This window comes from Scyliorhinus torazame, chromosome 10, assembly GCF_047496885.1.
Source record: "Scyliorhinus torazame isolate Kashiwa2021f chromosome 10, sScyTor2.1, whole genome shotgun sequence".
NCBI classification, from domain to species: Eukaryota; Metazoa; Chordata; class Chondrichthyes; order Carcharhiniformes; family Scyliorhinidae; genus Scyliorhinus; species Scyliorhinus torazame.
The window spans coordinates 224,409,924-224,435,219 of record NC_092716.1 but is presented as its reverse complement, the minus strand read 5'-3'; the positions used below and the strand labels follow the sequence as shown (position 1 = coordinate 224,435,219).

Sequence of the window (25,296 nt, the reverse complement as noted above, 5' to 3'; positions counted from 1 at the left end):
TTGTTAATCGCCATGAACCATCGGGTTTTCTTACGGGCCAAATTGGGCCATATTTATTGACGCTATGGTCCGAATGACTCCTTGGTCTAATAAATTATGAATAACTTTTGACATCTCACCCTCGGCTTGCTGTGGGAAACCGTATTGCTTCTGTGGCTTTGGATCGGGACCTGAAATTGTGACCGTACCTGGGATCTTCCCACAATCGTGTTTGTGTTGTGCAAACGAAGCTTTGTGTTTCACGAAGACCTCTCTAATTGTTTGGTCTGTACCAATTGTTTGCGGATCAAACTAATAGTCTCCTACTGAGAAAATCCTATGTTCATGATCCCCTACTGTGAGCATAGCAGGGGCACGAGCTGCTTTGGCCATTCTCCATATACATTTGTTGACTGGGTCAAACAAAAGGTTATGGGAGCTCATAAAATCGATTCCTAGAATGTGCTCGGCTGTTTGGGACAAATCGACTAAAACGACGGGGTGCCTGGTGCTTATGTTCCCTATCTGAATACCGACAGGGGCTGTGATGTATGTGTCCGGTAAATCCACTAAGGGTGATGGTGTTTGTGGTGGGCTATTTGTCATGTTGAAACATGTTGGGGGAGTTTAAAGTGGTGCGGGACCACCTGTGTCCCAAAGAAATTCGACTGGTTGTCCCCGGATTGTGCCTGTGACTACTGGTCTGCCTGATTTGACCCAGAGTGTGTCGCAGACGGGGAGTCCGAACACCGACAATCTGTGGAATTCTTTATTGATTTATTTATTTTCTAGGGGCAATTTAGAGTGGCCAATCCATCTAGCCTGCACATCTTTGGGTTGTGAAGGCGAAACCCACGTAAACACGGGGAGAATGGGTAGCATGGTGGTTAGCACAATTGCTTCATAGCTCCAGGGTCCCAGGTTCGATTCCCGGCTTGGGTCACTGTCTGTGCGGAGTCTGCACGTTCTCCCCATGTGTGTGGGTTTCCTCCGGGTGCTCCGGTTTCCTCCCACAGTCCAAAGCTGTGCAGGTTAGGTGGATTGGCCATGCTAAATTGCCCTTGGTGTCCAAAATTGCCCTTAGTGTTGGGTGGGGTTACTGGGTTATGGGGATTGGGTGGAGGTGTGGGCTTGGATAGGGTGCTCTTTCAAAGAGCCGGTGCAGACTCGATGGGCCGAATGGCTCCTTCTGCACTGTAAATTCAAACTCCACATGGACAGTGACCCAGAGCCGGGATCGAACCTGGGACCACGGCGCCGTGAGGCTGCAATGCTAACCCACTGTGCCACCGTGCTGCCCCTATCTGTGGAACTGACCGCTAAATTGCCTGAACGGGCGCTAACACTATGCATGGGCCTAACATTGTTTCTAGGTGGGGGGTTTGGTTGTTGATATCGTTGCTGGTTCGCAGGGTTTTGCCGGCATTTGTGGGCGTAATGTCCCATGTGTCCACAATGGTAGCAACCTCGTGGTGCCTGTGCTCTGGGGTGCTGTCCCTCATGTCTACCCTCGTTTATCCATGCTGGGTCCTGGTTAGTTCTAACTGGGTGCATGTTTGCTTCTATCTGTTCCTGATCTGCCTGTTTGCGTAGGGATTGTTCCCATGCTCTGGAGAGTCTCTTTAATACCCAAACTTCATTATGTGTAGCCCGCCCAGCTAGCTTGGTAGCCCCAGCCCATGGCGCCCCAGTGCAAACAAAACAATACTAACCCAAACACAAAGAAAACAGCAACCCACCATCCCCCACAAAGAAAAAACACAGGCCAATGGCCCCAAAGGAATACAGAACAAACCCAAATAACAGAAAGCAAGCATCTCCTCAAACGTTCAATGTCCTCCTTCTCCTGCCAGTCCACTGTCTCTGACAAATTCCATCGCCTCCTCCGGCATCCCAAAGTACAGCTCATGACCCTTATAGGTCACCCACAGACGTGCCGAGTACAGCATACCAAATTTCATCCCCTTCTTGAAGAGGGCCGCCTTCACCTTGTTAAAGCCCGCTCTCCTCTTGGCCAGCTCTGCACCCAGGTCCTGATACACGCAAAGCTCACTGCCCTCCCAGGTACAATGTCTCGTCTGTCTGGCCCACCTCCGGATCCGCTCCTTGTCCAGGAACCGATTGAGGCGCACCACCATCGCCCTTGGCGGCTCGTTCCCCTGCGGATTCTTCATCAGCGCCCTGTGCACTCGGTCCACTTCCAAGGGTCGTTCAAAGTCCCCCCTCCCAGCAACTTCCTGAACATCCGAGCCACGTATGCGCCAACGTCCGCTCCCACAATTCTCAAATTCTGCCTGCGGGATCGGTTCTCCAAATCCTCCACCTTCTCCTGCAGCCGACTCTGATTATCCCGCATCACCCCCAACTCGGCCGCCATCGAGGCAAACTGCTCCTCGTGCTCCCCCACCGTCTCCTCCACCTTCTAGATCACTTGGCTCTGGGCCTCCAGCCTCGTTTCCAAGCGGTCGATCCCCACCTTTATCGAATCCACCACCTTTATCGAATCCACCACCTTCGTCAGGTCCTCTAGATTCTCCTTCCTCTGCAGGGCGAACTCTGCAGGGCCGGTCCCTGACCCTCCGCCATCCTCTCCTGTGTCGCAGGAACAGCTTCAACTCGTTCCAACTGCTCCTTTCTTTTTAGACCACTCCTGGTCCACAAATCCATCCACCGGTGGGATCCACCCCTCCTGCACTTTTTTTGATCAACATATCCACCCGTTAGCTGGGGAAAAGGTCCAAAAATACTACCACGAGCGGGAGCCACCCACTCCCACCATGGCCGCTAGCAGAAACCCTTTCCTGGTTGAATGCAAATTACTGCGAATGCTAGAATCAAACAACAACAGGAAATACTGGACAATCTCAGGTCTGACAGCATCTATGGAGAGAGAGAAGGGAGCTAACGTTTTGAGTCTAGGTGACTATTTGTCAAAGCCTAGTTAAACTTGGGTGCTGTTTACTAAAGTATACTAAACAAAAATAGTATTTAAAAACTAATTGGAGCAATAGTTTTGAACTGAAATTGTTGAGCTTTTATATTAAGGGGTTGTAGCTTCTGAGCTCCCCAGTGCCGGAATAAAGGGTTACCCCAAAGATGCACTGGGTAATCCCTCACAGAACCTTACAGGTAAGGGTTTGTACCACAATTGCACACCATCCGAGAAATATGATTTAAATTGCTAACTTTGTTTGGTTCCACGAGGGCTCCACAAATAGTAACTCTGAAAAAGTTAGAATTAAAACGGCTTCTAACCTCTGCATAACACCCAGTTTATTCCTCACATGGGACACCCCTGACAAACCACCCCCACCCCAGAGGATTTCCCAATATCCTCCTTCGTAGTTGGGCGTGCCTTCCTTGAATCTGCCAGAGGTGGACTGCTTCAATGCAGACCCAAGCAGTTCTGCCGAGTTCCAGCGCAGTTTTCAAGAGCATGTAAGTGCATATTAAATTCTTCTATTTCAAGCGGGCCATCTCTTTCCAACACTAGTCAGAAATTAAAGCCTATTAACTTGGGATGTTGTAAAGTGCCTAATCGAAGATGATGTACTATTCCTTAAACTACTTACTGCTGAGCTTCGTTAGAGCACTGTAGGTAACCAGGACACAGAGGGAGTGAAATGAAATGGCAAGCGACCGGATGCTTAAGATGACTCTCTCGCAGACCAAATAGAGATGTTCAGCAGCAAAGTGATCACCCAATCTGTATTTGGTCTCCCAGTGTAGAGGGCAGCAAATACGGCATAATATGTTGCGAAAGTGCAAACAAATTATAGATTCAACTAGGATGAGTGGCAAGGCCCTAGTCAGTGGAAGAAAGACGGTGAAATGGAAGGTGTTGCATATCCTGTGCTTGCTTGAGCAGACGTGTATCAAAAGCATAGTTTAGATTCACTAGGGTGATGCCAAAATAAGAAAATGTAGTACGAGGCAGGATTGGATTACTAGACCTATTGCTTTGGGGGCAGAGAAGACCCAGATAATTTAATAGGCGGTTTAAAAATTTTTTTTAATCCCCAACAATTAAATAGGAAATTATCTATTTCCTCCTGCCATGAAGAGAATCATCAAGTTAAGTGGCCACAGATGTAACCAGGTGGATGAGCTAGAAACCAGCATACTGGATAAATATTTGGAGCAGATGATAAAGAACTGTGGGAAATTAGCAGGGCAACAGGATATGTTGAGATTGCTGCCGCAAAGGGCTGGCAGACACAATGAGTTGAATTTTCCCCTGGATACTGAGAGCCCAATGTCGGGAGTATTTCCTGGTCCAAAGATGATGGCCGGGATTCTCCGAACCCGCGGGCAAGTTTTGACGGCGGCGTCAAAAGCGGCATGAGCCACTCCGGTGTCAACGGGCCTCCAGGCCCAGGTATTCACCCCTTCCCAGGGGGCTAGTACAGATCCGGAGTGGTGTCCGCTGCTCCAGCTGCGCGAGTTTGCGCATGCGCGTGGGTTCCTGTCTCCGCGCCGGTCCCCAGGCAACATGGAGTCCTACAGGGGCCCGGCGTGGAGGAACATGGGGCCCCCCCACGGAAGTAGCCCGCCCGCTGATCAGTAGGCCCCATTCGCAGGCCAGGCCACCATGGAGGCCTCCCCCCACCCCCTGCGGAGGACGGCCACCGCAGCCAGAACTCCGAGGTCCCGCCGGGTAGAACCATACTTAGCCTACGCCGGCGGGACTCGCCGGCCACACAGCCAGTCGAGGCGTGGAGAATCGCCGGGGGGTGGGGGGGCCACGAATCGGCGCTGGAGAATCGGCGGGTCGGAGTGGCATGGCGCGATTCTCGTGCTCCCCGGCAATTCTCCGACCCAGCAGGGGATCGGAGAATCCCAGCAGACGTGTTTCAATAGTGTGCCTGCTGACTTGATTTTACAGATTAATTGGCTACCTGCATGGTTATTATCCATTTAGGGATGACAGGTTATACACAGACACAGGATGGGCAATTGGGAGGACCAAAGGAAGGGGCAGACTGGCCACTACACTGAGACAGGTGAGCACTGCCCAGGCGAACAGAGAGAGAAGGAACCACACGAGAGAGACATTCACCTCGAAAGTCCAAATGGCATACTATAAATGGCAACCAGAAATAGCTTGTGGTTATGTGTGCAGGGGAAATGGCTCAAAATACCTGTAAATGTGCTGCTAACAACCTTTCTGCTTATTTGTACATTAATCTGCAAGATTGTATGATGCAACACTGACTGTCCACAATGAAACTGCCTCTGATGTGCTGCGAGGCTCCTGAAGCAGATGGCCTGTGCACCATTTGTAAAATTCCATTGCAGTTCCAGATTTGGAAATAATTACCCTTTTATTTCAGGTTTTATGACACTGCAGCAAACCAAGAATAAACAACGATGACTAAACGCTATTTTTATCTGGAACGTATCCCTTGAACTGCAAATAGAACTTTGCCCTTTAACTTTTAATAAAATCAAAAATCCCACTCTACGGTTATATTTTACTCTATTCCTAAAGTCGACACCCAATTCTCCACGAACCAGTCCAAATTGATTCTTCCCCCCCCCCCCCCCCGAGGGTTTATTTCCATTCCTTTCCTTTCCCCGGTGGGAAAACCTTTAACCCCAGAATTGTCTTTCACTGTGAAGGTTCTCCTAGAAATTCTCCCTTTAACTTGAGCAAGGTGAATCTTCCAGTCTTGTCTTCAAACCTCATGGATTTGGTCCTTTCAATCTGAGCACAAAGTCCCGTCCCATTTATGTGTGGTGAGGCATAAGATTTGCAGCCTCTATCAGCTCACTCTCTGACCTTGGCAGACTGATATGTGAAATTCAGGGAAATACTTTACGAGAACCTTAAGTCTGATCATACAATGGCTTACTAGGCACCCTTCCCCTCTCAAAGCCCATCTCCAAGACTTGAATCACATCGGCTGTGTATCCAGTTGACATGCCGATTAGCTATTATTTATACTGTTCAAAACTCCAAGATGGGTAGCTGTTGTCGCTGGAAGCCTTACTCTGGAAATAGCATACAGAGACGGGAACATGTTGGGAGCTGATCCAGTGCACTGCATTTTAAGTTTCCATGCCCCTCTCCTTGCCTCAACAGACCTGGTAAACGTCTGGTGAATGGATCAAATAGTTTCCTTTTGTGCTGTAAACCTTTAAGGTTCTAAATTGGTTATAGCACCTTCCCAATGAATGTGGTTTGCAGTTGATGTGCTGCACACTGCTGGTACAACGGTGTGCTATTCTAGCTATATGATACTATGGTAATATGATGAGAACCTTGACCACAGCCCCTTTGCACCATTAATTATAGTTGTTCAAGGATGTTTTATTGCTAAAGCAAATGATAACTATAGCCTGTAATTATAGCCAAACTGAATGGTTAAAGTCACTACATTAATCAAACTAGCTCTGCATCCAGGCCTCCCTTTGTTGTCAGATAAAATTTGATTAATGCGATTATCTAATTATAAACATTTGCAATTAAAGCATTTGTTTGAATCCTCAGTATCCTTTTTTTTAAAGCTAGTCAATGTGCCATGCACTGACTGAGAAACTGAGTAAGGCTTTAGGAGTTGGAATACCAGAAGGTCAGCAGCAAGGGAAAGGGTCAGGGAGTGACAGGGGAGCCTCCAAAATCTAATCCGATCATTTGACGATTGCCCATAACTTCCTGGTTCCCCAGCAGGGTATTTAGGCGGTACCGCAATGATGTACTGGGGAATCCCTCTAGGAGGTTCCTACTTTAGGGTTTACCCGGGAATTGGCCAAAAGTGCTGAATTGCCCTGGATAATTGTGCTGGGCTGGGAGTCATCTGATAAAAGCAATTTAAATCACTAACTTTGAGTGGTTCTGCCACTTTTACCCTGATAGTTCCTCTGAAAGAGTTGGAGGGTGAAGAATCACTTCTAACTCCAGAGTAACTAAGTTTAAAAAAAAAAAAAAAAACCGACTCAGCCTCACATGGGACACCTAGAACATAGAACACTACAGCGCAGTACAGGCCCTTCGGCCCTCGATGTTACGCTGACCTGTGAAACCACTCTAAAGCCCATCTACACTATTCCCTTATCGTCCATATGTCTATCCAATGACCATTTGAATGCCCTTAGTGTTGGCGAGTCCACTACTGTTGCAGGCAGGGTATTCCAAGCCCTTACTACTCTCGGAGTAAAGAACCTACCTCTGACATCTGTCTTATATCTATCGCCCCTCAATTTAAAGCTATGTCCCCTCGGACTAGACATCACCATCTGAGGAAAAAGGCTCTCACTGTCCATCCCATCTAATCCTCTGATCATCTTGTATGCCTCAATTAAGTCACCTCTTAACCTTCTTCTCTCTAACGAAAACAGCCTCAAGTCCCTCAGCCTTCCCTCATAAGATCTTCCCTCCATACCAGGCAACATTCTGGTAAATCTCCTCTGCACCCTTTCCAATGCTTTCACATCTTTCCTATAACACGGCGACCAGAATTGCACGCAATACTCCAAATGCGGCCGCACCAGAGTTTTGTACAGCTGCAACATGACCTCATGGCTCCAAAACTCAATCCCTCTACCAATAAAAGCTAACACACCGTACGCCTTCTTAACAACCCTCTCAACCTGGGTGGGAACTTTCAGGGATCTATGTACATGGACACCGAGATCTCTCTGCTCATCCACACTATCAAGAATCTTACCATTAGCCCAGTACTCTGTCTTCCTGTTATTCCTTCCAAAATGAATCACCTCAAACCTTTCTGCATTAAACTCCATTTGCCACCTCTCAGCCCAGCACTGCAGCTTATCTATGTCCCTCTGTAACTTGTAACATCCTTCCGCACTGTCCACAACTCCACCGACTTTAGTGTCATCTGCAAATTTACTCACCCATCCTTCTACGCCCTCATCCAGGTGATTTATAAAAATGACAAACAGCAGTGGCACCAAAACAGATACTTGTGGTACACCACTAGTAACTGGACTCCAGTCTGAACATTTCCCATCAACCACCACCCTTTGTCTTCTTCCAGCTAGCCAATTTCTGATCCAAACTGCGAAATCACCCTGAATCCCATGCCTCCGTATTTTCTGCAATAGCCTAACGTGGGGAACCTTATCAAACGCTTTACTGAAATCCATATACACCACATCAACTGCTTTACCCTCATCCACCTGTTTGGTCACCTTCTCAAAGAACTCAATAAGGTTTGTGAGGCACGACCTACCCTTCACAAAACCGTGTTGACTATCTCTAATCAAATTATTCCTTTCCAGATGATTATACATTCTATCTCTTATAAACCTTTCCAAGACCTTGCCCACAACAGAAGTATGGCTCACTGGTCTATAGTTACTGGGGTTGTCTCTACTCCCCTTCTTGAACAAGGGGACAACATTTGCTATCCTCTAGTCTTCTGGCACTATTCCTGTAGACAAAGATGACTTAAAGATCAAAGCCAAAGGCTCAGCAATCTCCTCCCTAGCTTCCCAGAGAATCCTAGGAAAATCCCATCCGGCCCAGGGGACTTATCTATTTTCGCACTTTCGCACAGAATTGCTAACACCTCCTCCTTATGAACCTCAAGCCCTTCTAGTCTAGGAGCCTGAATCTCCGTATTCTCCTCGACAACATTGTCTTTTTCCTGTGTGAATACTGACGAAAAATATTCATTTAGCACCTCTCCTATCTCCTCGGACGCCACGCACAACTTCCCACGACTGTCATTGACTGGCCCTCCTCTTACCCAAGTCATTCTTTTATTCCTGACATATCTATAGAAAGCTTTAGGGTTATCCTTGATCCTACCTGCCAAACACTTCTCATGTACCCTCCAGGCTCTTCTTAGCTCTCTCTTTAGGTCCTTCCTAGCTAACTTGTATCTCTCGAGCGCCCTAACTGAACCTTCATGTCTCATCTTTACATAAGCCTCCTTCTTCCTCTTGACAAGTGTTTCGACTACTTTAGTAAACCACGGTTCCCTCGCTCGACCACTTCCTCCCTGCCTGACCGGTACATACTTATCAAGGACATGCAGTAGCTGTTCCTTGAACAAGCTCCACATTTCCATTGTGCCCATCCCCTGCAGTTTTCCTCTCCATCCGATGCATCCTAAGTCTTGCCTCATCGCATCATAATTGCCTTTCCCCCAGATATAACTCTTGCTCAGCGGTATATACCTCTCCCTTTCCATCACTAAAGTAAACGTAATCGAATTGTGGTCGCTATCACCAAAGTGCTCACCTACCTCCAAATCGAACACCTGTCCTGGTTCATTACCCAGTACCAAATCCAATATGGCTTCGCCTCTCGTTGGCCTATCTACGCACTGTGTCAGGAAACTCTCCTGCACACATTGGACAAAAACGGACCCATCCAAAGTACTCGAACTATAGTGTTTCCAGTCAATATTTGGAAAGTTAAAGTCCCCCATAACAACTACCCTGTTGCTTTCGCTCTTATCCAGAATCAGCTTTGCAATCCTTTCCTCTACATCTCTGGAACTTTTCGGAGGCCTATAGAACACCCCCAACAGGGTGACCTCTCCTTTCCTGTTTCTAACATCAGCCCATACTATCTCAGTAGACGAGTCCTCATCAAACGTCCTTTCTGCCACCGTAATATTGTCCTTGACTAACAATGCCACCCCTCCCCCTCTTTTACCATCTTCCCTGAGCTTACTGAAATATCTAAACCCCGGCACCTGCAACAACCATTCCTGTCCCTGCTCTATCCATGTCTCCGAAATGGCCACAACATCAAAGTCTCAGGTACCAACCCATGCCGCAAGTTCACCCACCTTATCAAGAAGACACACTTTAAACCACCTTCCTGCCTGCCGGTACACTCCTGCAACTTTGAAACCTTACTCATGACCTCAATACTCTCAACCTCCTGTATACTGGAGCTACAATTCAGGTTCCCAATCCCCTGCTGAACTAATTTAAACCCTCCCCAAGAGCATTAGCAAATTTCCCCCCCAGGATATTGGTACCCCTCTGGTCCAGGTGTAGACCATCCCGTTTGTAGAGGTCCCACCGACCCCAGAATGAGCCCCAATTATCCAGGAATCTGAAAACCTCCCTCCTGCACCATTCCTGTAGCCACGTGTTCAACTCCTCTCTCTTCCTATTCCTCGTCTCGCTAGCATGGGTAACAACCCAGAGATAATAACTCTGTTTGTCCTAGATCTAAGTTTCCACCCTAGCTCCCTGAATTCCTGCCTTGCATCCCTATCCCTACCTATGTCATTGGTACCTAGGTGGACCGCGGCTTGGGGCTGCTCCTCCTCCCCCTTAAGGATCCCGAAAACAGGATCCGAGACATCATGGACCCTGGCACCTGGGAGGCAACACACCAACCGTGAGTCTCTCTCGTTCCCACAGAATCTCCTATCTATCCCCCTAACTATGGAGTCTCCAATGACTAATACTCTATTCCTCTCCCCACTTCCCTTCTGAGCAACAGGGACAGACTCTGTGCCAGAGACCTGTACCCCATGGCTTACCCCTGGTAAGTCTCTTTCCCCCCCCCCCCCCCCCAACAGTATCCAAAGCGGTATACTTGTTACTAAGGGGAACGACCACAGGGGATCCCTGTACTGACTGCTTCCTCCCAACCCCTCTCCCCGTCACCCACCCCCCACACACCCGACAACCCCCACCCCCCATTGTCTGAATCATTTACCTTTTAATTGTCCCTTTAAACACCTCCTTTATGGCAGTTACTAACACCCCATCTGGGGGCACACTTTGCTGCTCCTGTCTCACCCACTCTGAGTGAACAAGGTTGGGCGAGACGGGGGCTTTGGAATCCCAGTGTGGGCAAGTCCCTCGAGAATGGCAATCCTCTGGAGATTGCAACTGTGAGGAAGTTATGGGGCTGTATGTCAGGCCAGGCACAAAACAACTTCAAAATGAAACTCAGAACATTAAGCGGGAATATGAGTTGCATTAAAACACAGACATTAAAGTGAAATGACTGAAAACTGAGACTTACTTTATTAGGAATGGGTTTGGGACAGTCAATCTCCTTCAACAGAGGGTAAGAAAGAAAATTAGGTTTAATTATCTAATTAGGCTGGATATCACACCAATTGGTGAATGTAAACTACAGATGCTGACAAACTGAATTATAAACAGAAAATTGCTGGGAATAGAACATAGAACGATACAGCGCAGTACAGGCCCTTTGGCCCACGATGTTGCACCGAAACAAAAGCCATCTAACCTACACTATGCCATTATCATCCATATGTTTATCCAATAAACTTTTAAATGCCCTCAATGTTGGCGAGTTCACTACTGTAGCAGGTAGGGCATTCCACGTATACTGTCTGGTAACATCAATGGAAAGAGTGGGTTGGTGACCATTTGCCAGATGTAACAAATTAAGGCAGCATTGAGGCAGGAAAAGAAGTTAGGGAAGGGGAGAAAAGAATAAAAGGGTGGAAGAAGCAGGAGTGAAGAAATTGTCATGATATTCAGGTAAACATCATGATACAAACATACATACACACTGATGGACAGATCAACGGACCAATCAACACACCCAACACCACAGCCAATCACAGGCAAGAGCATACACACTACAAAACAGGGAACACGACACTTACGGCTCATTCCAGCAGGAGACAGCTCGGGGCACAGGGCTCACAGCAAGCCACTCAGCCATCCACCATGTGCTGAGTGCCACTCAAAGATCGTGCTAGGAATAGGTCCACATATTCAAGGGTTATGATCGAACCTCAGTAACCAGTTAACCACTGTAAATATATGTTAGTAATAAAACTGAGTTGTACCATTCGCAACCGTGCTTGTTCGTCTGTGTAGCAGAGCACCCAACACATCATAGTACCAGGATTGGAACCTGGTAACTGTGGGACCTACCTACGAATCCTCTGGAATCTGCCATCCTGCGCCATGGACACCGTCAGCACGCTGCAGCCGCTACAAGTCGCTGGAAACCTCGGCATCAATTGGAAGCTGTTCAAACAGAGCTTCCAGCTCTTCCTGGAAGCCAACGAAAAGAAGAGCGCTTCGGACACCAGAAAGATCGCCATCCTCCTCTCCACAGCAGATCAACACGCCATCCATGTCTACAACTCCCTGGTGTTTACGGAAGGTGAGGACAAGACCAAGTACAAGACGGTCCTTCTCAAACTCGACCAACACTTCAACGTCGAGGTCAACAAGAGTTTCGAGAGGTATTTGTGGGCAGCACGGTAGCATTGTGGATAGCACAATTGCTTCACAGCTCCAGGGTCCCAGGTTCAATTCCGGCTTGGGTCACTGTCTGTGCGGAGTCTGCACATCCTCCCCGTGTGTGCGTGGGTTTCCTCCGGGTGCTCCGGTTTCCTCCCACAGTCCAAAGATGTGCAGGTTAGGTGGATTGGCCATGATAAATTGCCCTTAGTGTCCAAAATTGCCCTTAGTGTTGGGTGGAGTTACTGGGTTATGGGATTACTGGGTTATGGGGATAGGGTGACGGTGTTGACCTTGGGTAGGGTGCTCTTTCCAAGAGCCGGTGTAGACTCGATGGGCCGAATGGCCTCCTTCTGCACTGTAAAATGCTATGATCTCTTCCAGCAGCGCCTGCAGGGTAAGGATGAGCCCTTTCAATCCTTCCTTACACACCTCCGTATCCTCGCGCAGTCCTGCGGTTACGACATCACCTCAGGTTCAATGATTCGGGACCAGATTATTTTTGGGGTCACCTCGGGCAGCCTACGCCAGCAGCTCCTGAAAATTAAAGGCCTCACCCTAGCCTTCGCAATCGAAGCCTGTGTCCTGCATGAAAACGCGACTAACCGCTACTCCCAATTTCAAGCGGCCGAATCGGTGCGGCAGGGGTCCTACGCGGCCGGATCGGCGAAGCAGGCATCCTACGAGGCCGAACGGGTCCAGGCGATCGAGTTCCTCCCGGCCCGCGGCCCAGACGAGGGCGGCCATTTTGCGTGCTTTCCGAGGCCTCCCGCGTTTGTGCGCGCCAAAAAAGACGTTGACACGGAGGGACGTGATGCGCAGGCGCGCTCGATGCAAGACCGAACTGCGCATGTGCGGTGGCGCAACGAACGCCATGACGTCACGACTTGTGGCAACTGCGGAGCCGCACATTTAAAGCGGCAATGTCCGGCAAGAAACAGACAATGTCTCCGCTGTGGCACGATGGGCCACTACACTGCCTGCTGTCGAGCAGCTCAACCTGCCAATGTTCCCCAATTCCGACAACCTCGCATAGACGTGCGGACCATTCCGCCTCTACGAGTCGTGCCCAGACGATATCCAGACCAGTGACACAGACGACCGGGACGCCTTCCGTGTTGCGGTCATTGATGGGAACCGGATGTCTCCAGCCAGGACCCACAAGCCGTTGCAAGTGAACACTGTCAATCCGGGTGATGAATGGTGTGCCACCCTAACGGTCAACCGATCACTGATAACATTCCGTCTGGACACTGGCGCCTCCGTCAACCTCATAGCATGGTCAGCATTCTACGCCATGAAGGTCAGACCACCAATTCGGCCATCCCGTTGCAAGATGGTCGACTACAACGGAAACGTTATCCCGGTCATGGGATCCTGCCAGCTCCAGGTGACACACAACACACACGGCCACACTCTCATTCTAAATAGTCGGATCATCAAAGGACTCCCTGCTAGGTGCACAGGCATGCAAGGTTCTCCACCTCGTGCAACGGGTCCACGCTCTGTCTCCAGAAGCCACATCTGACTTCCCGGATGCAGAATTCAGGGCACAGCTCCAATCGCTCCTCGCCCACAACCAGGAGGCATTCGAGGGCTTGGGAACACTGCCCTACACCTACAGAATACGGCTCAAACCGGATGCCATCCAGGTCATTCACGCACCTCGCAGGGTCCCAGCGCCACTCAAAGACCGCCTCAAGCAGCAGCTGCAGGATCTCCAGGACCAAGGGGTACTATCCCGGGTCACGGAGCCCAACCCATGGGTCAGCTTCATGGTGTGTGTTAAGCCCTCCGGTGAGCCTCCGGATCTGCATTGATCCAAAAGACCTCAACAACAACATAATGAGGGAACACTACCCCATACCCAAACGGGAAAAGATCACGAGCGAAATGGCCCGGGCTAAAATCTTCACAAAACTGGATGCCTCGAAGGGTTTTGGCAGATCCAACTAGATCAGTCCAGCCGAAAGCTGTGCACCTTCAACACCCCTTTCGGCAGGTTCTGCCAAAACAGAATGCCATTTGGCATCATCTCTGCATCCGAGGTCTTTCACGGGATCATGGAGCAGATGATGGAGGGCATCGAAGGGGTGCGCGTCTACGTGGACGACGTCATCATCTGGTCCACCACACCACAGGAGCACATCAATCTTCTCCAGCGCGTCTTTGCGCGCAGACGGGAAAACGGCCTGCGCCTCAACCAAGCCAAGTGTTCTTTCGGCCAAACCGAGCTGATGTTTCTGGGGGACCACATGTCCCGGTCAGGGGTCTGTCCGGATGCAACAAGGTGAGCGCCATTACAGCCATGCTGCAGCCGGCAGACAAGAAAGCAGTGCTACGCTTCCTAGGCATGGTCAACTTCCTGGGGAAGTTCATTCCCAACCTTGCCTCCCACACGACAGCTCTGCGCCACCTAGTCAAGAAGTCCATGGAGTTCCAGTGGCTGCCCACACACCAGAAGGAATGGGAGGAGCTCAAAATTAAGCTAACCACAGCCCCGGTATTGTAATTTTTCGACACATCCCGTGACACTAAAATTTCAACTGATGCCAGCCAGTCCGGCATTGGGGCGGTACTCCTACAGCGGGATGACACTGCGTCATGGGCCCCGGTCGCCTATGCCTCGCGGGCCATGACCCCCACAGAACAGCGCTACGCGCAGATCGAAAAGGAGTGCCTGAGTTCCATGACTACGTGTATGGTCTCCCCCAGTTTACCGCTGAGACTGACCATCGTCCCCTGGTCAGCATCATACATGAGGACCTGAACGAGATGACCCCTCGCCTCCAGCGCATCCTACTTAAACTCAGGAGGTATGAGTTCCATCTGGTCTACACCCCGGGAAAGGACCTTATCATTGCAGATGCCCTATCCAGAGCAGTGAGCACACCGCCCGACTCGAAGGGGTTCGTCTGTCAGGTCGAAGCGCAGGTGGCCTTCACATCGGCAAATCTGCCAGCGGACGACTCCAGTCTGGCCCGTATTCGCCGGGAGACTGCGGCTGACCCCCTTCTACAACGGGTGATACGCCACATGACGGGAGGGTGGCTCAAAGGACAGTGCCCGCAGTTCTACAATGTCCGAGACGACTTGGCCATCATTGATGGCGTCCTCCTAAAGCTGGACCGGATTGTGATTCCGCACAGCATGCACAAGCTGGTCCTCGACCAACTACACGAAGGCCATCTGGGGGTCGAGAAGTGCAGACGGAGGGCCCGAGAGGCGGTATACTGGCCGGGCATCAGCGATGACATTGCCAATATGGTGCTCAACTGCCCCACCTGCCAAAGGTTTCAACCGGCGCAACCTCGTGAGACGCTTCAACCCCATGAGTTGGTGACGTCCCCCTGGGCGAAGGTGGGTGTGGACCTCTTTCACGCGCTCGGCAGGGACTATGTAATCGTCATTGATTACTTTTCAAACTATCCAGAGGTCATACGCCTGCACGATTTGACATCGCCCGCTGTCATAAGGGCCTGCAAAGACACCTTCGCTCGCCACGGCATTCCGATTACTGTCATGTCGGATAATGGGCCCTGTTTTGCCAGCCAGGAATTGTTGTCCTTTGCTGCTTCGTATGGCTTCACACGCGTGACGTCCAGCCCTCTGCATCCCCAGTCCAATGGAAAGGTGGAGAAGGGCGTTCACATCGTCAAGCGGCTTCTCTGCAAGGCCGATGCTGCCGGATCGGATTTCTGCCTAGCCCTGCTAGCCTATCGCTCGGCCCCACTAGCCACTGACCTCTCACCAGCCCAGCTGTTGATGGGTCGCGCCCTCAGGACCACTGTGCCATCCATTCTGGTACCCATATCCAGCCACACAGAATGCAACAGCAGCGCGTTTGCCAGAAAATGGCATATGACACACGGGCAACTGATCTTCCCACCCTGGCGCCTGGAGACGACGTCCGCATCCACCTACCAGAAGGTGGCTGGTCAGCACCTGCCGAAGTTCTCTGACGGTGGCTCCCCGCTCGTTCCTGGTTCGCATGCCTGATGGATCCATTCACAGGCGCAATCGCCGGGCTCTTTGCCTACTTCCACGCTCGCTACGGGTACTTACACCGGTACCACGCCCTCCTGTTGTTCCTGATGTCGACTTTGTGGAGCTTCCTGCCACCATGCCCCTTCCGTCGTCGCCCGTGGCCAGGCCCATTCCTCAGCCGGTGGATCCTGACCCACCCTTGAGGCGGTCAACCAGAATTCGTCGCCCACCCACTAGACTGGACTTATGAGCCTGTTTGTACATTGAACTCGTAATACCACTGTGTTAATATGTTTCTGTTCTTCCTTGGCGTTACAGGAGTTTGTTTTGTCGTTCAACATTTCCCAGTTCTTTGTTTATGGTACAACCTCGTTGCTACGTCGCACCCGACATTGCCCCTTGTATATAGTTTAGCCCCATGTACATGCTGTAGATATTGCACACACACATTCAGCTGCACTCAGTACACTTCTCTATTTATAACCTCATAGGCACATATTCTTGTAAAAAAAAGGGGGGATGTCATGATATTCAGGTAAACATCATGGTACAAACATACATACACACTGATGGACAGATCAACGGACCAATCAACACACACAACACCACAGCCAATCACAGGCAAGAGCATGCACACTACAAAACAGGGAACACGACACTTCCGGCTCATTCCAGCAGGAGACCGCTCAGGGCACAGGGCTCACAGCAAGCCACTCAGACATCCACCATGTGCTGAGTGCCACTCAAAGATCGTGTTAGGGACAGGCCCACAGATTCAAGGGTTATGATCGAACCTCAGTAACCAGTTAACCACTGTAAATATATGTTAGTAATAAAACTGAGTTGTACCATTCGCAACCGTGTTGGTTCGTCTGTGTAGCAGAGCACCCAACACATCAGAAATGATCAGCAAATTCATTAACAGTAGAAGACTGTGATCTGGTGCTCCCTGTCTTTTTATTGCCTTCCTGGAGCTGACTTCCTAATGACCACAAACGTCACAACCACCCTCTATAATGACAATCCATTGAAATATATTTCAATGTTAAGAGTGCTGAGAGGATGCCTCCATCTTGCAGTTCCCCCTCTATCTCTTACCTGCATTGCCAGTCTGTAGCATTCTCCGTGCTGGAGGGCTTCTTATTGGCCTTCCAGCATCAGGAGTCTACCTGACATGCATAATTGGACAGCAAAGAAGCCCTATGTTAGTGGTCATGACCAGAATTGGATCCTGAACCCAAATGTAAAATCCAGCCTGTTGGGCAAGATGAGGGACCTTTGCTCTATCTCTGTGTGGTGAAACCACTGTGTTGAATTGTGCTGCCACAGTAGTACGTGTTGTACAGTATTGCTACTATATTGCATGTAAGGTTTTGGCTCTGCCCATGGCTCCTCCCCCTAGGGCCTGGGTATATAAGCTGCGACCTCTCGCACTGTCTCATTCTGGGGCACGCTGCTAGCTCTGTTGTAAGTCAATTAAAGCCATAGTTAATTCACTCTGCGTTCTCCGTCTTAATTGATGGCATATCACTCTGGACTTTGTTATATCTGACTGAGTGGTTGGCAGCAAGATGGAAACTTGTTTCTTTCCTCAGTATTGATCGCCTCACTCTTGCTAGTCAGGAACAGTTGCCAAAATATGTTACCAGAAGTCAACTTCATCCGCAAGCAACATCAAGTTTTTTTTTTAATATAGTATTTGTCAGAATTTCTGTTTGGCTTCCATAATGGAAACCATTACAGATTTTGACAGAAAACCATTATAAATTTAGTAAAAAGAAAAGCTGAACACACAGCATGAATGAATATGTCCCAATCAGTTGCAGAGTTCATCTTGCAAGCTAGGCTCGGTGGTTATCAACTTCCAGTCCAACGTGTCACTATAGGCATATACCTGCAAGTACTACCCAGAGCTAAAACTCTGACTTTGTTCCTTTCACGGTTCAGATCAGTTGTTCCTCTGAAAGTGATACTGCAGTGCATTATTTCCTGTTGGTCAGCTACATAGAACGCAGTGGCTATGCTCTTTTTAGCACCATGTATAAACCTGTCACATAATATTTGGTAGAGGGAAGCTGCAGTTTTATGTCACAAAGGACACATAGAAAATTCCAAAGCCAGTGTTGCACATGTGTGAACAAGTAATGATATTTTAAAGGATGCAATAACAGTCTCAATGTGTGATCTCAACCAATCTTTTATTTCTAAATTACAGAAACCTTGATAATAATGCCAAAAATGTCAATACCTGAACAATTAAGATGTTATACGTTTTAGTTGCTGTGATATGAAGAGTCTAAAGTTCTATTCCTTTTTCACAAACTCACATTTATTTCATCCCAACAGCCTTTGCACAAAACTCTAACTATACATCACCTGACAGAGGCCACCTGAAGCCCCTTTACATATCAGTGTCAATTAATAGATACTTAACATAAATGAGACAACTAATTGCAATGTCTCTGAACCCATTACTTAACATAAGATGCTATTTTATAGGTATAAATAGTAATCCTGCAGGATTTAATCCAATTTTCGATGTCTTGTGTACATGATTTTTGAAGTAATTGCCTGAGTTTACAGTTTGTTTGTTCTCATCAGCACTGCTCAGACTGTGAAGAAAAGAAACCAGCCCTCCATTTCTGTTTGGACTGCAATAAGTGGCTGTGCACTACATGCTCAGAAGAACATGTGCATGGGAAGGATACAAAGCATCATAAGTTGTCCACCCCAGAGCGCAATGGAGGTAAGCTATTACACAGCTCTTAAATTCATTAGGAAATGATCATGCATTTGAGGAAGTGATATAGATTCGACAGAGATTGGCCAGTTCAACTAATGAAATTGGCAGTCCTGCCAGCAAAACGACCAAAGAACGTAGATGGAAAATTAGAATATTGCAGTAGTGAAGAAGGGAGTACTGCTGCTGTGTTTTAGGATAAGGTTTGAAGTGGGAACAACATAATGGAAACTTGGGTAAGGCATGTTTTGTGCTGACAGTGGACAAAAAAACCTTACAAAATATTCATTTCAACCTTTTACTGACTTTTGTTTTGCCAATCAGAACAATAAAGAAAACACACACTCCTACATTTTCCCCTCACATTTACCCAAACCAAAATATACATCTAAATGTTTAAAATGTTAGGTTGTGGTCCAGATATGAATGATACTGGCAAGGCTAAATCCATTACACTGACAGGGTAATTCCCCAGTTGCCTGAGAAAGTTGAACTGCTAGTGTAGTTGGAAAATTCCATATATCCTTTAATTGCATATTTCTACTGAATACAGGGATTGAAAGTGAATGATGGATCTGAACTGATATAAATTTTAACATTTAATTTACTTTAGCAACTGGATTGCTTAAATTATGCAGCTGTCAATGAATTTTGAAAAATCTTTATTTGTCTCAATTAATATCCAATGGTGCAATGACTGACTGTTTACTGGCTTACTGTGTGGTTACTACATTCCATATTTTATTGTCTCGCTACCGGTGATTTTGTTCACCCCCCCCCCCCCCCCATTTCACCACACATATAACCATGCTGTTTACCTGCACTTTTTATAAAATGCTTAGCTTTTTTAGGTAACTACCTCAAGAACTAAAATGTCATCTTATGAAATCATAACTGTCGATTGATAGAAGGATGGAGAAAATAAGTAGGAAAATCACTTGATCTTCAAAATACACTATTAAAACTTTATTTTTTATAATTTATGTCGATAAAATTTAAACTAAGGCTGTAATGATGAATTTAAGAAATAGGGGAATGAATTGAAGATGGACAAAGTAGACACAATATATTATTTAATATTTGTTAAAATATAGTGATGTGTATGAATAATATAAAAACTTTCTTTAAAATAATTGTAGAATACCCAATTATGATTTTCTTTTTCCAATTAAGGGGCAATGTAGCGTGGCCAATCCACCTAACCTGCACATCTTTGGGTTGTGGGGGTGAAACCCACGCAGGCACGGGCAGAATGTGCAAACTCCACACGGACAGTAACTCAGGGCCGGGATTCGAACCCCCGTCCTCAGCGCCGTAGTCCCTGTGCAAACCACTGCGCAAACCACTGCGTCACGTGCCGCCCTATAATATAGAAACTTGCTAGCTGAAAAGCATAATTTCCGACATAGAACCATACATAGGAAATAGAAGCACATTCATCTCTTCGAGCATGCTCCGCCATTCATTATGATCATAGATGATCATCATCAAGTTCAATACCCTGATCCCATCCCACCCCTATATCCCTTGATCCCTTTAGTCCCAAGAGCTATATTTAATTCCTTCTTGAAATTACACAACATTTTTTCCTCATCTACTTTCTGTGATAGTAAATTCCACAGATTCACCACTCACTGGGTGAAGAAACTTCTCCTCACCTTCGTCCTGAAAGGTTTACTCCTTCTCCTCAAACTATGACCACTAGTTCTAGAGTCCCCCACCAACAGGAATATTCTTTCTCAATCCAATGTTAGAGTTTGTTCCAGCATTGGGTATTTTGGGTTAGGTAGTTTATCTACTTTGTTTGTTTCAGATTTATAATTAAAGGCATTAAAAAAAATCTAGCAATGAAATCAAGGTTGTAAACTCATTTTGTGGTTCAATTTCTGCTTAAACTATTCAAGCTTCTCCTGTGGTTTATTATGATGTCTTCAGGTCCCATTGACTAAATTGCTGCCTTGCAGTCACTACCAAGAATCTGTATCCTTGCTAACTTTCTTAGTCTTTGAACCTGACTAAATGTGTGAACTTTACATCACAAGTGTAATTCAATTTTACATAAATACTGTGCCTACAAAAGGAAAGTGTTATGGGAGAGGCGTTTTCAGAACCACAAAATGTATCACGGAGTTCACCCAACTCCCACCTTTAATGCTATTGTTGCTTTTCCAAGCACACGGCTTGTTCTCCAGGTGTGGGATTACAATTATGGACACGTGGATTTTTAAACACAAAACAATGTTTATTCCATGAACTCAACTTAACCTTTTAAATAAACATTGGATCACTTAACACCCCTTACTTCAAAGATAATCCCAAAAATATTACAACACTAAATAATCCTTCAGTTATTCCTTTCAACATTAAAGAGACTTAACACCTTTAAACAGAAACACATCAGGTTAAATGCTTTACTATTATGAGTTTAAATCACCCAAATGATTCAGAGATAGTCTTTCATGGCAGAGATCACAGCAGATCCAGGTCACTGCAAACACAGACACACCCCAAGCTCTTTTCCTCAAAACTGAAAACTAAACTGCAAATGGCTGATCTAAAGCCCAGCTCCACCCACACTTTGACATCACTGCATTCCTTAAAGGTACATTGCATAAACATCCATTTCTTAAAGGTACTCTCACATGACACCCCCCCCCCCCAAAAAAAACTCATCAACTTCAAGATGGTTTCATTTTTCACTTTTGCACCATCCACTAAGAAATGTATACAGCAAATATACCTTTATGTTTTTAAAAAAAAAACAACACTCGCAAACAGGCATAACTATATAGTCCATTTTCTTTGTTCTTCCTCCAACCAAAATCCTTCTCGATTGACAGTCTCTTTGAACAAAGTCTCTGCATGATCCATCCGTTCCTCTACGCCTCGGCAATTCTCTTTAAAGTTAGATACTTCAGTTCAATCTGATCACAGAGTCCCTTGCAATTCTCCAAAACAAGAGCATCGGTGATCGCAGCTTTCAGGCAGTCCACTGCCTGTTGAAAGTCCGCTGTCCATTGAAATTTTTGACGTTTCTTTAGCAAGTCCATTAGTGGAGCAATCATGCCACAAAACTTTTGCACAAATGTTCGATCAAATCCACTCATGCTAAGAAATCGCATTATTTCCCTTCGTCTTGAGGGTATCGGAAACTCCTCAAGGAAAGTGATTCGGGCTTCTTCAAATTCACTTTCGGCTAGGTTCATCACCAAACCCGCCTCCTGAAGTCGATTGAAGAACTCCATATGATGTTTTAAATGTTCTTTCCACATCTGGAAGTTGGAAATAAAAGCAGATTGTCCCAATTTCTCAATGCAATCCTTCAAACGCGGTATAGGATAAGAGTCCGTTCTCGTAACTGCATTCACCTTTCGATAGTCCACACACAACCGTTGGGTACCATCATTATGGGTGAGCTCCATTGGCTGCAATCCACTTCAATTATGCCATTTGTAAGCATACTCTCAATCTCTCTGTTAACCTGTGCCAATTTTAAAGGGTTAAGTCTATATGGATGTTGTTTGAGCGGAACAGCATTTCCCACATCTACATCATGTATAGCCATTTTAGTACTTCCCAATTTATCTCTACAAACTTGCCTATGTGGTATCAATAACTCAGGTCAGTTCGTTTTTCCTCTGGAAAGTAACTGAACAATTCATCTCAATTTTTAAGAACATCCTCATTTTCCAATTTTAATTTGAGGTATGTCAAATTCACAGTCATCTGGATTTGGTTCGTCACTTTGAGTTAGAATCATTAATAGCTCCTTTTTCTCTCCTTCCCTTTCAAAGTACCTTTTAAGCATATTCACATGACACACTCGGTGAGTCTTCCTTCTATCTGGTGTTTTTACCACATAATTCACCTCACTTAATTTCCTTTTAATCTGATACGGTCCACAAAACATAGCTTTTAAAGGCTCACCTACCACTGGTAACAACACTAAAACTTTATCCCCACTGGCAAAACTACGAACTTTGGATTTCTTGTCCGCTACCCGTTTCATCACATTTTGTGCAACTTTCAAATGTTGTCTAGCCAATTCACCTGCTCTATTTAATCGTTCCCTAAAATTTGACACACAATCCAATAATTTAATTTCCGATTTCTCACCCACCAATTTTTCCTTAATCAATTTAAGTGGTCCTCTTACCTCATGACCAAAAATTAGTTCAAAAGGACTAAATTTGGTAGAAGCATGAGGTGCATCCCTAATTGCAAACAGTACGAATGGGATTCCTTTATCCCAATCCTCTGGATAATCTTGACAATAAGCCCTCAACATTGTCTTTAATGTCTGATGCCACCTTTCAAACGCTCCCTGCGATTCTGGATGGTACGCAGTTGATTTAAATTGTTTTATTCCTAAGCTATCCGTAACTTCTTTGAAGGAAACATTTAGTTAGAATCATTGAGGAAAACTTTGATCCTTGATCCAATTGTATTACTGTGGGTAGTCCATATCTAGTAAAGAATTTAAGTATTTAAGTAACTCCTCCACAATCCTTTTAGCTGTAATATTACGTACTGGAATGGCCTCTGGAAACCTAGTAGACACATCCATTATAGTCAAAAGATATTGATTCCCACTTTTTATTTTGGGAAGCGGTCCTACAAAATCGATTAGGACCCTTGTAAGAGGTTCCTCAAATGCTGGAATGGGTATTAAGGGCGCTGGTTTTATCACTGCTTGAGGTTTGCCTATCACTTGACGTGTGACATGATTGACAAAATTTAACTACATCTTTATGTAGTCCAGGCCAATAGAAATGTTTCTGGAGTTTAGCTTGAGTCTTCCTTACTCCCAAATGACCTCCGACTGGTACCTCATGTGCAACTCGCAACACCTCCTTTCTATACTCTACCGGCAATACTACTTGATGAACTTCTGCCCACTTTTCACTCGCCTGCATATGTACAGGTCTCCATTTTCTCATCAAGACATCACTTTAACAGTAATAACACTCTGGTATACTCTCGGATTCCTCTTCCGTATATGCTTTCTGATATATCCGTTTCATTTCTACATCTTTCTGTTGTAACTCCGCCAATTTTCCTGAGCTAAACATATCCGCCTCATCCTCCACCTGTTCTTCTTTTTCAACCATCTGATCAAAAATCGTTTCTAATAATTGCACTTCAACTTCATCTTCACTCTTTGATTTCTCCTCTTGATTTAACCTGTGACTTTGCGACCTTGTTACTACACAGTCTGGAAAAATCACAGAATATTCGTCCTTCAACACTTCAGTTGACTGATTTTCCACTGGCTTATCAATCACAGTAGGCATCACTCCCACCTGCGATCCAGCTATATCATTACCCAAGTTAAACTGTATTCCTGGACAAGATAGTTTATCTATTACTCCTACTACCACTTCACCACTCTTCACTGGACTTTCCAACCTGACCTTATATAATGGAACGCTACTCCTCTCACCCTGAATTCCACATATTACCACCTTTTCTGTCAACATTCTTCCCAAACTACATAATTCCTCATCTCTTACCATTAAAGACTGACTAGCCCCTGTATCTCTTAAAATTGTGACTTCTTTACCTGCTCCTCCTGATACACGTGAGTAAACTTTACCCACACAAGTAAATTCTTTAAAGACATCTGGCACCTTCTTAACAATTACTTCTTGAACAGGCTGTACAATTGTTTGCACCTCCGTAGCTTCCCTTGGGCTTTCCTTTTACCACTTTCACAAACCCCACTTTCTTATCCTGTTGTATCACATCAGCCTTCCCAGTGCTTTTCTTTAACCACCAACACTGTGACTTTACATGGCCTAGTTTATGGCAGTGAAAACATTTGAAACTTTTCATTTCTTTTCCACCCTTCTGGATTTCTTTTTTAATGTGAGGTACACTCTCCTGATTAACTCCCATCAGATCACCTTTACCGTTACCACTTGAGTATTTCTCATGTCCCCAGTTTCTATCCCTCACAGGCTGAACCTGATGTCGGAAACCAAGCTTTGATTTATGAACTAATTCATAATCATCTGCCATTTCTGCTGCTAATCTCGCAGTTTTAACCCTCTGCTCTTCCACATGAGTTCTCACTATATCAAGAATTGAATTTTTAAACTCCTCCAAAAGTATAATTTCTCTGAGAGCTTCATACGTTTGGTCTATTTTCAAAGCCCATATCCACCTATCAAAATTACTCTGTTTGAGCCTTTCAAACTCCATGTTTGACCAAATTCTTTCCTTAAATATCTAAACCTTTGTCTGTAAGCTTCAGGCACTAGCTCATATGCACTTAAGATGGATTTCTTCACCTCATACGTTCCAGATACCTCCTCCGGTAGTGATGCAAACACTTCACTAGCTCTACCTACCAGCTTACCTTCTCAAATGAAATGAAAAAGGCTTCCTCTTCCTTCTCGTCAACCTTTGGCAAT

The 25,296-nt window shown here is 46.3% G+C and overlaps 1 protein-coding gene across 2 annotated transcripts in view; it reads left to right on the top strand.

Annotated features, from left to right (window-relative positions):
* The window catches only part of trim66 (tripartite motif containing 66), a 509,536-nt gene that overhangs the window by 348,259 nt on the left and 135,981 nt on the right, over positions 1-25,296 (top strand). For both annotated transcript variants that reach the window (XM_072466467.1, XM_072466466.1), the window contains one exon: positions 18,742-18,886. In XM_072466467.1, coding sequence (XP_072322568.1) covers positions 18,742-18,886 — 145 coding nt within the window. The remainder of the gene's footprint in view (positions 1-18,741; positions 18,887-25,296) is intronic.